Source organism: Cyprinodon variegatus, unplaced genomic scaffold (genome assembly GCF_000732505.1).
Source record: "Cyprinodon variegatus isolate N-32 unplaced genomic scaffold, C_variegatus-1.0 Scaffold352, whole genome shotgun sequence".
In the NCBI taxonomy this organism is placed as follows: Eukaryota; Metazoa; Chordata; class Actinopteri; order Cyprinodontiformes; family Cyprinodontidae; genus Cyprinodon; species Cyprinodon variegatus.
Window position 1 is genome coordinate 711,254 of NW_015150805.1, and position 12,208 is coordinate 723,461.

The window sequence follows — 12,208 nt, forward strand, 5'->3', positions numbered from 1 at the left end:
CCTGGTTCTGCGGGAGGTTTCTTCCTGTTAAAAGGGAGTTTTTCCTCTCCACTGTCGCTACAAGCATGCTGAGTGTGAGGGATTGAATTTGAGTCAATGATTTGATGCAATCAACTGGTTTTCCTGAGATAGAAAACTTTGAATCAATTTGACTGTATGATCTGGTTGAACTATAAAGTGCCTTGAGATGACATGTTTTGTGACATGGCGGTATATAAATAAACTGTATTGAATTGAATATTTCTAAAAAGAAAAAAAAAGTAAAACAGAGGACTTTAACTAACAGTGTACAGGCTTTTATGTAGCAATAAGTACGGCCGTACTATAGTACACCCTTTACTAAAAACATTAGAAATTGTACACCCTTTTTTGGGAATGTATGGCTTTTTTACGCCCTAATTTTCCTCCGGAATATGGTGGAATATCTAACGTCCCTACAGAAAACTTCATCAGCGGAAACAAGCACGCAGCGCTGTTTGCAAACAGGTAAGCTTCAAACTTTGAAAATTTTATGAAAACTCCCTGAAGGCCTGAAAACTATGGCATTTATTTTTTCTTTGGGACAATAAATCTGTGGAATCAGGGGAAAAACAATAGCTAACATAAATTACATCATGGGAGGCGGGATTGATTGGTACTAAATCTGTAGCAAATATCAAACAGATGCGATTTCTTCATGATTCTTCGAGATAATTGGAGTCTTTATTTCCAAAAGATCGATAAATGGATGCTGTTTGTTGATAAGAGTGTGCTTATTTTGGTATAAATGCCTTTCGGAGCAACACACCCGCTTGTGTAACACATCAGCTTACATTTACAAAATATAGTCAAATACATGAAAATGTGAGAATAAAGTTTCAGAATTAGTTTCAGTGTCAGCTGTATTCCTAACAGAGTAGATCTAGAGAAGTAAAAGCAGCCCTGGCTCACTGCAGATTGTATTTTAGTATTTGTAGACTGTTTTTCAGTTTGTCAAGTTTCACCTGTAGCAGCAAGTTTAAGTTACACTTTCTGATTGTTTCAAATTTCCTATGAACCATAATATTGTACCTAAAAAGGATCTCATGTCTTCCTAATGAAATTTCCACCTCTAGTCAAGGACAAATGCCTCCCATAATCAGGAGTAAATATACATTTAATCATCTAAATAATTTAAACATACGAACAACCAGAAAGTTTAATTCTTTATCTGTTATCTGTTAACTTAATTTCCATTTAAGCATAAATGCAAGCCGAGGTTTGGAGTCAGGAATCATTTTTGCCACCTCCATAATGCAGATCTCTATTCTAGCCAAGCTAAAGTGTAGCAGTGCAACAAAGGAAAGTCCAGAATCACTTTAGCAACAAAAACCCAACTTCTGTTCCTTATGATATCAGTGATTCATACCAACATTCCTTTGGGATGAAGATCTTAAAGTTTACTGTGTCATTTTCTATCTACAATCTTCTCCTATTCAGTCGTTTTCCACAGAATTATTTTTTATCAGGATTATTGAATGTTTTAGTATTGAAGCAATCCCTAACTGACGTACATGGCCTCATAAATTGCGGAGATACTTTATCATGCACGGTTTAATTGAAAATGAAGGGGGAGTGGCGGCCTAGTGGTTAGAACATAGAGATTGGAATCCCAAGGTTGTGAGTTTCAAACCCACTCCGGCTCTCTGAGCAAGAACCTTAAACCCCAATTGTTCCCAAAGGCATCCCACCGTGGCAGCCCCCTGCTACCCAAGGAGATGGGTTAAATGCAGAGGTACATTTGTCCAACGTCAGATCAATAAAAGTTAATTTATTATTATTAAAATACCTGCAAACTATAAAGATTTCAAAATGAGCTCTCACCACCATGCTGGAAGGGTATTAGTGGGTATACTGATTTGTTATGATTGCTTTGTGGTTTGTAATAACAACACTTAGTTTTGTTTTTAGGTATTCTAGCAAAATGTATTGTATCTTGTGCAATAAACTTGTCAACAAAATACACACACAAACACAAAACGTATGATCTTATATCTTCAGCCCAGATGCATATTGGAAAGTGCAGATTTGTTTTTCTTTTTTTAACAGCTGTAAATCACAGGGGAGTTTTAAGCTTTAAACCTAGTGACCAAAAATAAATGAGCTCCATGCTACTCTACTTCATTGAAAAGCATAAGGCTGGGTTGTTTATTGTGAACAACTGAGAAAATTAATAACACTGAATTTTCAGATAAAGAATGGTTCATGTTTATACCTCTATATATCTATATTTTTCTGTTTACTTCAGCTGATGATGCATTTACCTGATAAAAGAACACATCCTTCCTGTCCGTCCCTTCAGTTGCAAACTCCTCTACGATCCCCTCTGGACTGATGCCATGCTCTGCACACAGCTGCTTCCAAAATTCAAAGCCGACTGCAAAAAAAAAAAAAAAAAAAAAGACGACAAGCGCTTTACATTAACAGATGTGTTAAATAAACCAAGAAAACACTAACATAATTGAACTTGCTATCTACTTAGCTGTAACGGCTAACTCATCACATTGGCCCGTTAGCCGTTAAGCTAACACAAAATAGCATTTAAATAAAGAAAACACGTTATAGCTGAATTAGCTATCTGTATAACTAGCTTCAATTTAGCACACAATCTAATAGATCAGGTAGAGTATAATGTAGAGAATGTTCTTCTGCCATACAGTCTGCGTTTATCCAGCAAGTTAGCAATTCCCTTCCGTAACATACTTTGGTTTCCGCACTGTCCAAGCTGAAGAGTTATAATTTCCCGCGGCATGTTCAGTCTTCAGTTGCTCCTTGTACAGCTAGCAGAAGGGCTAGCGATTTCTTTTCAATGTCGGCAGCTGTAATTGTCTCTGTTTTCGACAGATCACCATCAACTGCCCGCTCGTTCCCGCTTGGCGCTGGGTTGGGTCGTTTTCCACTCGCCGGTCAAGGAGGCGTGACCTCGATATAAGTATAGACAAGTGAGATTAAACGATTAATTTGAATCATTGTTGCTCATATTAAAATATGAACCAGAGATAAATAATTTTAAAAATTCTGATGGTAAACGGATAGTAAAGAGTAAAACCCAGATGTTTGTTGTTGTTGTTGTTTGTTTTTTAGCCGCCCGCCTACCTTTTGGTGCGCCGACTTAGCAATGGTGCGGACTATTCGAGCTGACAAGACGAGTTTACTTGGGTGTTCCAGTATTTTGCACTGGACGATATATTGCCTAAAAAATATCCAAAATATGCCTTTAGTGTTATAACATATTTATTAAAAGCTAAACTGGTAGCTTGTTTATCACGACAAAATGTGGGGAACCTATCCTCCCAACTTCTTAGGATTTTAGTTGCACTGTGTTTTAATTTGAAGGCGCTTTACGGAAGCAGTACTGGATTTTTTTTCTTGACCCTCATGTATTCTTCACTATTATTTTTATTTTATTTTATTTATTTATACAGAAAATCATACTTTGAACATATTTGATCATTCTCTAAAATTTAATAAATAAACATTAAAATATTATTATTCTATATAAGTGTGAGACCTGGATCACGTGTGACGTTTCAACTGATATTAGGTTCTCACAGACATTCTGTAGCCCTATTTTTGTTAAATTCTACAAAAACGCATATAGGTCAGTATTTATGTGTAAACAATAAGCTTTTTCAATTTGTAGGAAAACACATTTTTACTCTAGTCTATAACTTGTGTATTTTATCTAAACCGTATCCACTGTCTAATGGTGTTGGCCGGATCTGACAATTTATTTTGAAAAGAGTCTTAGCTAGATAAGATAATCCTACTTTACCTGAACGCAACATGACGCAATTGTTTCTCTGGATTCTGATTGGCGAGCTGTGCAGTTGGAAAAACAGGACACGCCATATTGACAATTTTTGAAGAGAGTGCTACATTTCTGGGTAGAAATGGCTAAATAGTAAGTGTCAGCTTCTTATGAAAAATGCGAAATTAGTCTTTTCATATATGGTCGCTTTTAATATAGAAAGGGGTCTAATTATATACCGTGAATACGATTTTTCGGCTGGTCTATCTCGCGGTGTTAGCCTCATCCGTTAGCGTCAGTGCTGTGAACGGATCGAGGCGCTGTCGTGCCTCATAAAGCGGTTTACCTCGTTCCAGTTCCCTTTATTCAATCTTTATTTTACAGGCTTTGTTTTATCAACGGGAGACTCTGAGATGTTGCACACGGGGGCGATGGGTGAGGCCTCCATGGAAGGTTGGTCCTACACCGATGGGTCTAGTATCTGCCTGCGGAGTCGTCCGAGCTCCAGTGAGAGAGACAGCCAGGTGCGGGCTGTCAGAGTGGCTCTTCTGTCCAAGCTGGGGCCCTACGAACCCGTCCTGACCTACCTACAGTCTGTTCTGGTGTGGGAACGACCTTTCCACAGTGTCCTTCTCTACATTGTTGTCAACATTGTATTCTGGTAAGTTTTCATCTCCATGTAATAGTGTAGTTTTAGGTTCAGACCTATTTCCAGACATGCCTGCAAACAGGTGGTGCAAGTATTTCACCTGTCATTTTAAGTTAAAGGCAGAGCGGCTGTTCTATTTATGGACACACCAACGTGGTTAAATGTAGGATTATCTTCTTAACATTTTTTTCCTCATAGGTATCACAAGATGAAGTTAATTCCCATTCTGAGTTTCACTTATTAAATCCAGAGACTTATGAGTTTGTAACTTCACTGTGATTAAATGCATTGAAGACTAGTACGTATTTAGAGTATGCAATAAACTTCCAAAGTGTGTTATTAGTTAAAAAAAAAACATAAATCCATTATAAGTAGATGTGATTTATTGAAGGTTTTTCATTTGGTTTGGAGGGTTGATACTTGAATTGCAAATCGCACTGATATGGGACATGCAAAGAAAGCATGACTGGCCACAGTAGTGTTGGAGTTCAGCCTTTCAGAGCTGAATAGATTGGGTCATTCCATTTTTCAAGGCGTTTCTGTTTTATTTTTGATTGAACACAAACTACAATGGAAAGGCAGCTTTAGTTTTGAGTGTAATATCAATAAGTCATACTTATTGCAAGATTCTTGATTTGTTTTTTATATGTAAATATCTGCGCCCAGAAAGTTCTTTCAATGAATCTTTTGGCTAGGGCTGAAACAACTAATCGGATTAAATGATTATTTAAATAATCATCAACTAATTTAGTAATCAGTTAATTGTTAAATGGAGTATAGAGAAAAAACATGCCTTTAACTGACAGAGGAACCCACTTAGAGCAATAGTTATATCAAATTGTAAAAATATATAAGAAACGTTTTGCATTAATTATTAAAAAAAAAAAACATTTTCGTCTGCCAATATGCACTATCAAGAACTCAAGTGGCAACATTTTAGTTTTTACCCTGGTTTAATTTCTTAAAAAATCTTCTTCAAGGATTTAATCGATTAATAAAATGACAGGTTGTGCTGATAGATTAATTAGCTGATGCAACAAAAGACAAAACAAAAATGTCAATGACAGCATTTAGTTTTTAATGTCCCCAAAAGTTCAGAAAAGTTTAATTTTTGAATATTGATATGATTTTTTTTTTTTAAGAAAAAAAAAAGCAAAAAACTTGTCAACAAACCCCAATGTAGAAATGAATAGCTCACTGGGGAAATTCTACCGAAATTCTAATCCAACTTCAGCAGCGAATGTCGACTCCAGTTTCACGTCATGAGTGAGTGAAACTGGATTTTTTTAATCGGTTTGCAAAGTAATCGTTAGTTGCAGCCCTACTTAAGGCTGACCAAAACCTGCAGCACTCTTTGGTTCAACAGTTTACGACTTTTATGATCTTTGATCAAAACAGCACTATGAAGCTTAAAATAATCCCTGAGATGTGGAAAATAAATTGTGTTATAATTGCGCTGTAGATGCAAATTGCTAAAATTTTTTTTTTTTTTTTTTTCCCTTTTAGGCAAAAAGTTATATCATTCTTTTTTTTTATTATGGAACTAAAAAACAATACACAGTAAAAACAGAATTAATAGATGGTAACACGGAAGAAAAAGGTCCCACTTTCCCTCCCACTAATGACAGCCGCCTCCAAACCCATCCGCAGGTGACAAAGACATACTCAGTTACAACTTCAAATGGTAACTGACTATTATGAAGTATTGAGAGTAAACTTTATATAACATTGAATTAAATAGTGTACTAAAAACATTTATAAGGTTTTATCACATCCATGCAAAGAGCCTTTAAGCACTTATATTTTTTTTTCTATAATTCTAGTGGAAACCATACATCTTGAATCCAAATGTGTAACAAACTGGGCTCAGAGTAACAAAACAAAACAACAACATCACATTACATTTGTCTGATATCTGTAAATGATTATAGATGCCAAACATAAAAAAGGGTTTCTCTGGTTTGCCTTACAAGAGAAAAAACAACATCATAAACATTTCTGATTGGGTATCTTTGTCTAGATTTTATTATTCAGTGTGTTTATTTCCAGGATCAGTAACAGAAAATGGTTTAATGTTGCTTTATTAAGCCAGGTTTCATAAAAGAGTGTGCCTCTCTCTACTTTTCAATGAAAGTCACTCAACGTTTGTATGCTGGCTTTTAAAGTGGATTAAAAGTAGGGATGGACAGTTACTTAATTTGCATATATATTGCAATTTTATTCGATGATGGGAAAATTAAATTTCTGATATTTTAATGTTCATTACAGTCTGTGTGTAAACATTTGTCTCTGAGTGATGTTCCGGCTTTAATTTGTTTTTACTTGAAGAAAATATTTTAAAAATGTTGCATTGCAAGCATTTCATAAACATAACAAAATAATAGTGATAAGTTTTTACAGGAAGCTGTTATTGGCATTCTTGGCCATCCCTCAGATGCTTTTATAACGCTTATATCAATATAAAAATTATATTGTATAAACTGAAATTAACCCTTTAAAGCCTGATCCAAGAATAAAACAAAACAGAAAATTACTTTTTTTGGTTTGAAGTCCTTATTTGGCCTTTTAACAAAATATGTAAAAAGAAAAAACAGAAATACATTTTTGATATTAATAATTTATTACTATCCGATAAGTCAAGATTATTTTTTGTGTAGTCTTCTGCCCTCTGTTATCAGGTATATCTGATTGAGTACAATAGGATTTTGAGCAAAATTTTTACCATTAAATTATGCAAAAGGTGTTAGACGCAAAACATTACGGAAACCGTATGTATCAAATATGATACATTTGGCATTACAGGGTTAAGAAATATATCATAATATAGTAGGTTTGGGCCATAATGTTTAACCCTACTAAAAAAACTAGCCATAAAAAATTAGCTTTAAGAAGTGTCAATACTTAGTTTTGGAGAAAGTTAAAAATAAAAGTCTGTTTCCTGAAAATGGATCAAAAATATTTATTTTCATCTACCACTTCAGCTGGACAATTGGATGTATCCCATTCTTTAACTGTGATTAAGGGGTAGAAAATGGCCCCCATGCTGCACTTTGAACCCCCAATCTGTTGGCTTTTGCAGCGCGGCCATGAAGGGTCAATATTAGGGAAAAGTCTCAGGCAATCCTTCTCTGGTCCAGTGATCTCTTGTCTCTTATGATGTATTTTCCTCAATATAGATTCTGTTTCCATTTTGTTTTGGACATAAAAGTATGTTATTTTTGGCTAGGTCTAAAACAGTTTATTTCTTGTGATTCAAAGGAACAGAAGGGCGACCCTTAAGGGTTTTGTGGTCCGGTGAACTCTGAACATAGCTGTTCAATTATGCAACTTTCTACATTCAGGCTTCTCTGAATTGTTTGTTTGGGATTTTCTGTCTGATTTTCCCGGCAGGTTCTTTGCTTTGACTTCACTGCGTTTGCTGTTCCTGCTGGCGACAGGCCTGGCTGTGCTTGTATTTGCTGATACCTGGAGGAATAAGATCTGGCCAGAAATTAGAGGTGCTTGAATCTTTATTTATACAAAATATGTTTACACAATTTAAACAGACTTTAAGGGTACATTTATATTATGGATACGTTTTATTATTCACAATAATACAACATTTTCTTACAGACTCCACAGTTTTGAGTCTAGCTAGCATCACATTTCATTCATATAGACATATACAAATTTTAACATGAAATATTTAAGATAACTTTTAAATGTTTTCTTTCTACCCACAGTCAGAAAGTTGGAAGAAACAGAAAATGAGAGGTTTGTTTTACTTTCCACAGCTAATTTCTGTGACTGTTATTTTTCGCTGCATCCGTTCAGCTCTTAATTTTAAAGCATTGTGTTTATCCAGCTGGGGTCTGGTGCAACCCGGCATCCTCAGTGTGCCTGAACTGTGCCATCACTTAGCAGAGGTCTGGGTCAGTTCGTCCATTTTCACATCCAGCATGGTGGAATACAAACGACAAAACCCTGGCAATGTGAGAATCACACACTGAATCTACAATAACTTCATAAATAAATGCTTTATCCCCTTTACAGGCATGTTTCTTTCAATAGTTATCCATCCAGATAATTAAAATCTCTGGTGGTAAACATTTTGTTGGGTCTCTGACCTTAAACAATACATGTCTTGTTTTTCTGACAGTTCTGTGTCCTGATCTGTGGAGTTTTCTCCTGCTTGGCTATGATTGGATACTACATTCCTGGATTGGTGCTCTTCTACTTTGCATGTGAGTCCCAGTAGCTTAACCAGTTCTGACTACAGACCCACACTCTATTATAAGGCTGTGTTTGCAGGTAATTTTAGCCTGAAGAGTGATTAAAAATGCATGGGTGATGAAATCAGATCTGTGGGGCCCCTGGTACCAGGGTCCGGTCTGTGAGGTGATTAAAGCTGGGATGAGACATACAAGACGGGAGCAAGAGAGGGCAGCCAGCTAGGTAGGAAGCTAAGGAGGTCAGACAAAGAGTGGGCTAATCTCCAGACCTTTTACTGGTGTGCTGCAAAGCTCAGCAGCGAGGACCAAGCCGTAACAGCTTGTTTGTTATGCCTTACTTCCCTCTACAACAGTTTGTCACTTTACAGAATCTAATAGGCATGTGATTATCCACACAGTCTGCAAAGTAAATCTGTTCGGATCTAAATTTAAATCCTCAGAACATTACTCTGTGTCACATGAACTGAAAAGAAAGATCCGCTCCTGTAATTGCTGGTGACATTTTTCTTTCTGCTTTAGTGTTGGCCTCTCTACTCGCCCCTCTGGCTGCCTATCACCGGGTCTTTCAGCATCTGTATGTCAGGCTGGAGCCAGTCCTGCAGCGGCTGGACTTCAGTGTTCGTGGATATATGATGTCAAAGCCCATTGATAATCAGTGTAAGTTACACATGCATTTTTATTCATAAATTAAAAGCCTTAAAGCCATAAAGCTATTTAAAGTTGTAGGGAAATCATATAATAAATGTCAAATCATTCTGGCTCAAACATATATATAAATGTACTCTTTATCAGACGATATTTTCCAAAATGTAGAAAATTCTATTAAAAAAAATATGTCTTTAAAATCTGTGGGTTTTGGTTGGGCCAGTTAATTATACATCAGCTTGTACACCTAAATTTGAATCATATATATTAACTGTCATCTGTCAATCAAATTCTTTCGGTCATGGCATCTGGATTCTGATTTCATAGCTAATACACGCAACGGTTGAAATAAGAAATAAGGATAATTTCCTTTCCCATTGAGTTCCGTCCCAGTGTTCACAGGCATGGACGTCAGTGTCTTCAGCAGGCGTATAACTAACAGAACTGGCAGCGTTGTGCGAGGCAAGGGCTCAAACATGTACGGCTGTAAGCCTTCTGCACCAAACCAAGCTTCTGCCGCCCTGGCGTCCTCTTCCACAACAACTTTGTCCCCGCTTTCCTCCTCTAAATAAAAAATGTATGACGGAGGAGACTCATCCATGACCTCCGACACAAAACTCTCCTCCTCTAGCATGTTTCCGCTGTCCATAGCGTTCCTTTACAGTGTAGTTTCACCAATTTAGTGCTACTTGGTCCCAATGTAATTTCCCTTTGGGAACCTACTAGCACTAAGTTGCTAACTGGTTAGCAAGATGCTTCCGAGAAACTGGCCACAATCAAACATGCTTGCGAATCTTCCGCCGCAACAATCCTGCCCCCTTGATAAACGACCGATCACATTCACTTTATTCACTCATGTAAAGTCGTGCACCACTCGGGAGAATTCAGAATTCAGCTGTTGGAACAGCTGTTTCCCTACGACTTTAAAGCTTTACGCCTCACTGTTTCCTATGGATGGAACGGTTTATGAAAACCGTCCGAACCGTTCGGTTCGACTGTCTCTGTTCGGTTCGCTTGTGTTGCGTTCGGTTCATGCGCTGCTCCTTTTTCTCATAGGCGAAGCGTTTACACTCCAGAGCAGAAGGTGGCGGTACTGCGACCAAAGCCAACCACCAGTAGTAAACAAGAAGAAGAAGAAGCGAAGCAGCGTAGCCGGGTGTAGCAGAAAAAAATCAGTTGTTGTGGAGAATTGTGTGGGTATGGCGAGTGGGAAAGAACAGGAGTTGGAAGACGCGCCAGCAGCACTTTATAGGTCTGCTGTATGGGACCACTTTGCATTTAGAGTGACCTACGATGACGACGGAAAGAAAGTTGTGGATAAAAGTGCAACAGTGTGCAAGCATTGTGCAACACGTTTTGTTTATGCTAACGGCAACATGACCAACATGTCAGGCTAACAATCAACATGAACCGAACCGAACTGAAAACCGTGACCACGGAACCGCGAACCGAACCATGGATTTTTTTAACCGTTCCACCCCTACTGTTTCCTTTCATTAGTTGAACCAGTAAGATCAGGGCTGTGTGTGTTTCAGAGCTCTAAAACTATGATGTTAATTCTGCAAAAAAGACGCATGTTGGTTAAATCAAATTGAGGCTTTAAACTTAAATCTGCTGTGGAACAAATCTTTTTAGGCATAGGTGAAGGTTTGCTGCAACTTTATTGGATTAGTCCAGGTTTATCAGCAAAAAGGTGAACAGCATTGCTTAACGGCTCTTTTATTTGTCATAAGTTGAACTCGATATAATAGACGCAGTTTTCCACTAAAGTGGCCCCACTCTCAGATTGGAGTCTTGTTTGAACCTCTTCTATATGAGGTCACAAATCTTTTTTAATGTGACTACAGTGGGGAAAAATAGAGGCGGGTTGGATGCAATTCAAAGTCACTTTCCATTAACGTTTATCACAACTTTGCAGCAGACACAAGTGAAAGCAGTCAGTAACAATATAGTGGGATGGACTGCAGCTTCAGCAGCATCGCTCAGAGGACTGACAGTGAAATGTTAGCCCTCATTAATATATGGAGCGAAGCCTATTGAGGTCTGATAGGAAGGTTCGTATAGCAGTCGTTTGGATGCACAGCTGTGCAAAGCTTGTGTACAATCCTGAAAACGCAACACTTTACAAAGCTGAAGAGGTTACCCAGCATGCAGTAATCTGCCCCTTTCTCCAAGGCAATACAACACGCTGCTATAAGTGTATTGAGCAATGAGAGGAGGGGTGCTAACATGATTGTCAACATTTTAGAGTTCTGTGATGTTTTTAACATCCTTACTGGCTGTGTCCTGGCAACAAAGCATACCTCTGTGCTGAGCTGTTTGCCAAAACGGTAGTCATGAAATGCTAGAAAACAGTTTCACTCTTTTATTCACGCATTAACCTCCAAGCCCTCACTGACATATTAAATGGCTTTTTGTTCAACAACACTTCAAACTACATGTGTTTCTTTCATGTTTCCCGGACCAAAGCATGCTGAACATGACAGCATTGTTATTGTTTGGAGCTACAAGCTGTTCTAACTAGAGTCAAATTAAGGCAACATTTTCAAAGTAAATAACCTTGCAATATTGTTAGTTTTCAGGGGGAAAAATGTAAATTCAGCATTAAGGCCAGCAGGGGAAACATAGCCTCTGTTTTAGTGGAAAGAACTCTTAATGCTTCAGTTTATTAAGACATGGTTAATATTATAGCCCTGACTCTGTTTCAACAGTTCTGGAAAATGTCCCCTCCAGAACATGTTGGCGGAGCATTGGAGCGCAGAGCGGCTTTCAATTCAAAGGTTTCGCTCCGTCTTAATTTAAATTCATGTTTGACTTAAAACTTAGCCAATGCCTATGCTGTAGTCTGTGCCTATAATCTGTTATGTAGGGATGCACGATATAATCTGCCCCCTATCGGTATCGGCCTGTATCGGCCTTAAAACTGAATATCGG

General features: G+C 37.7%; 2 protein-coding genes across 2 annotated transcripts in view; one reads left to right on the top strand and one right to left on the bottom strand.

Moving 5' to 3' along the window:
* The window catches only part of tubg1 (tubulin gamma 1), a 9,243-nt gene extending 6,319 nt beyond the window's left edge, over window positions 1-2,924 (bottom strand). The window contains exons 1-2 of the mRNA XM_015385933.1: window positions 2,722-2,924; window positions 2,283-2,395 (exon numbers count right to left, since the gene is read on the bottom strand). Coding sequence (XP_015241419.1) covers window positions 2,283-2,395; window positions 2,722-2,770 — 162 coding nt within the window. The 5' untranslated portion in view covers window positions 2,771-2,924. The remainder of the gene's footprint in view (window positions 1-2,282; window positions 2,396-2,721) is intronic.
* An 886-nt stretch (window positions 2,925-3,810) lies between these two features.
* The window catches only part of fam134c (family with sequence similarity 134 member C), a 12,967-nt gene continuing 4,569 nt past the window's right edge, over window positions 3,811-12,208 (top strand). The window contains exons 1-7 of the mRNA XM_015385931.1: window positions 3,811-3,922; window positions 4,154-4,430; window positions 7,809-7,915; window positions 8,141-8,171; window positions 8,263-8,389; window positions 8,557-8,641; window positions 9,149-9,286. Coding sequence (XP_015241417.1) covers window positions 4,183-4,430; window positions 7,809-7,915; window positions 8,141-8,171; window positions 8,263-8,389; window positions 8,557-8,641; window positions 9,149-9,286 — 736 coding nt within the window. The 5' untranslated portion in view covers window positions 3,811-3,922; window positions 4,154-4,182. The remainder of the gene's footprint in view (window positions 3,923-4,153; window positions 4,431-7,808; window positions 7,916-8,140; window positions 8,172-8,262; window positions 8,390-8,556; window positions 8,642-9,148; window positions 9,287-12,208) is intronic.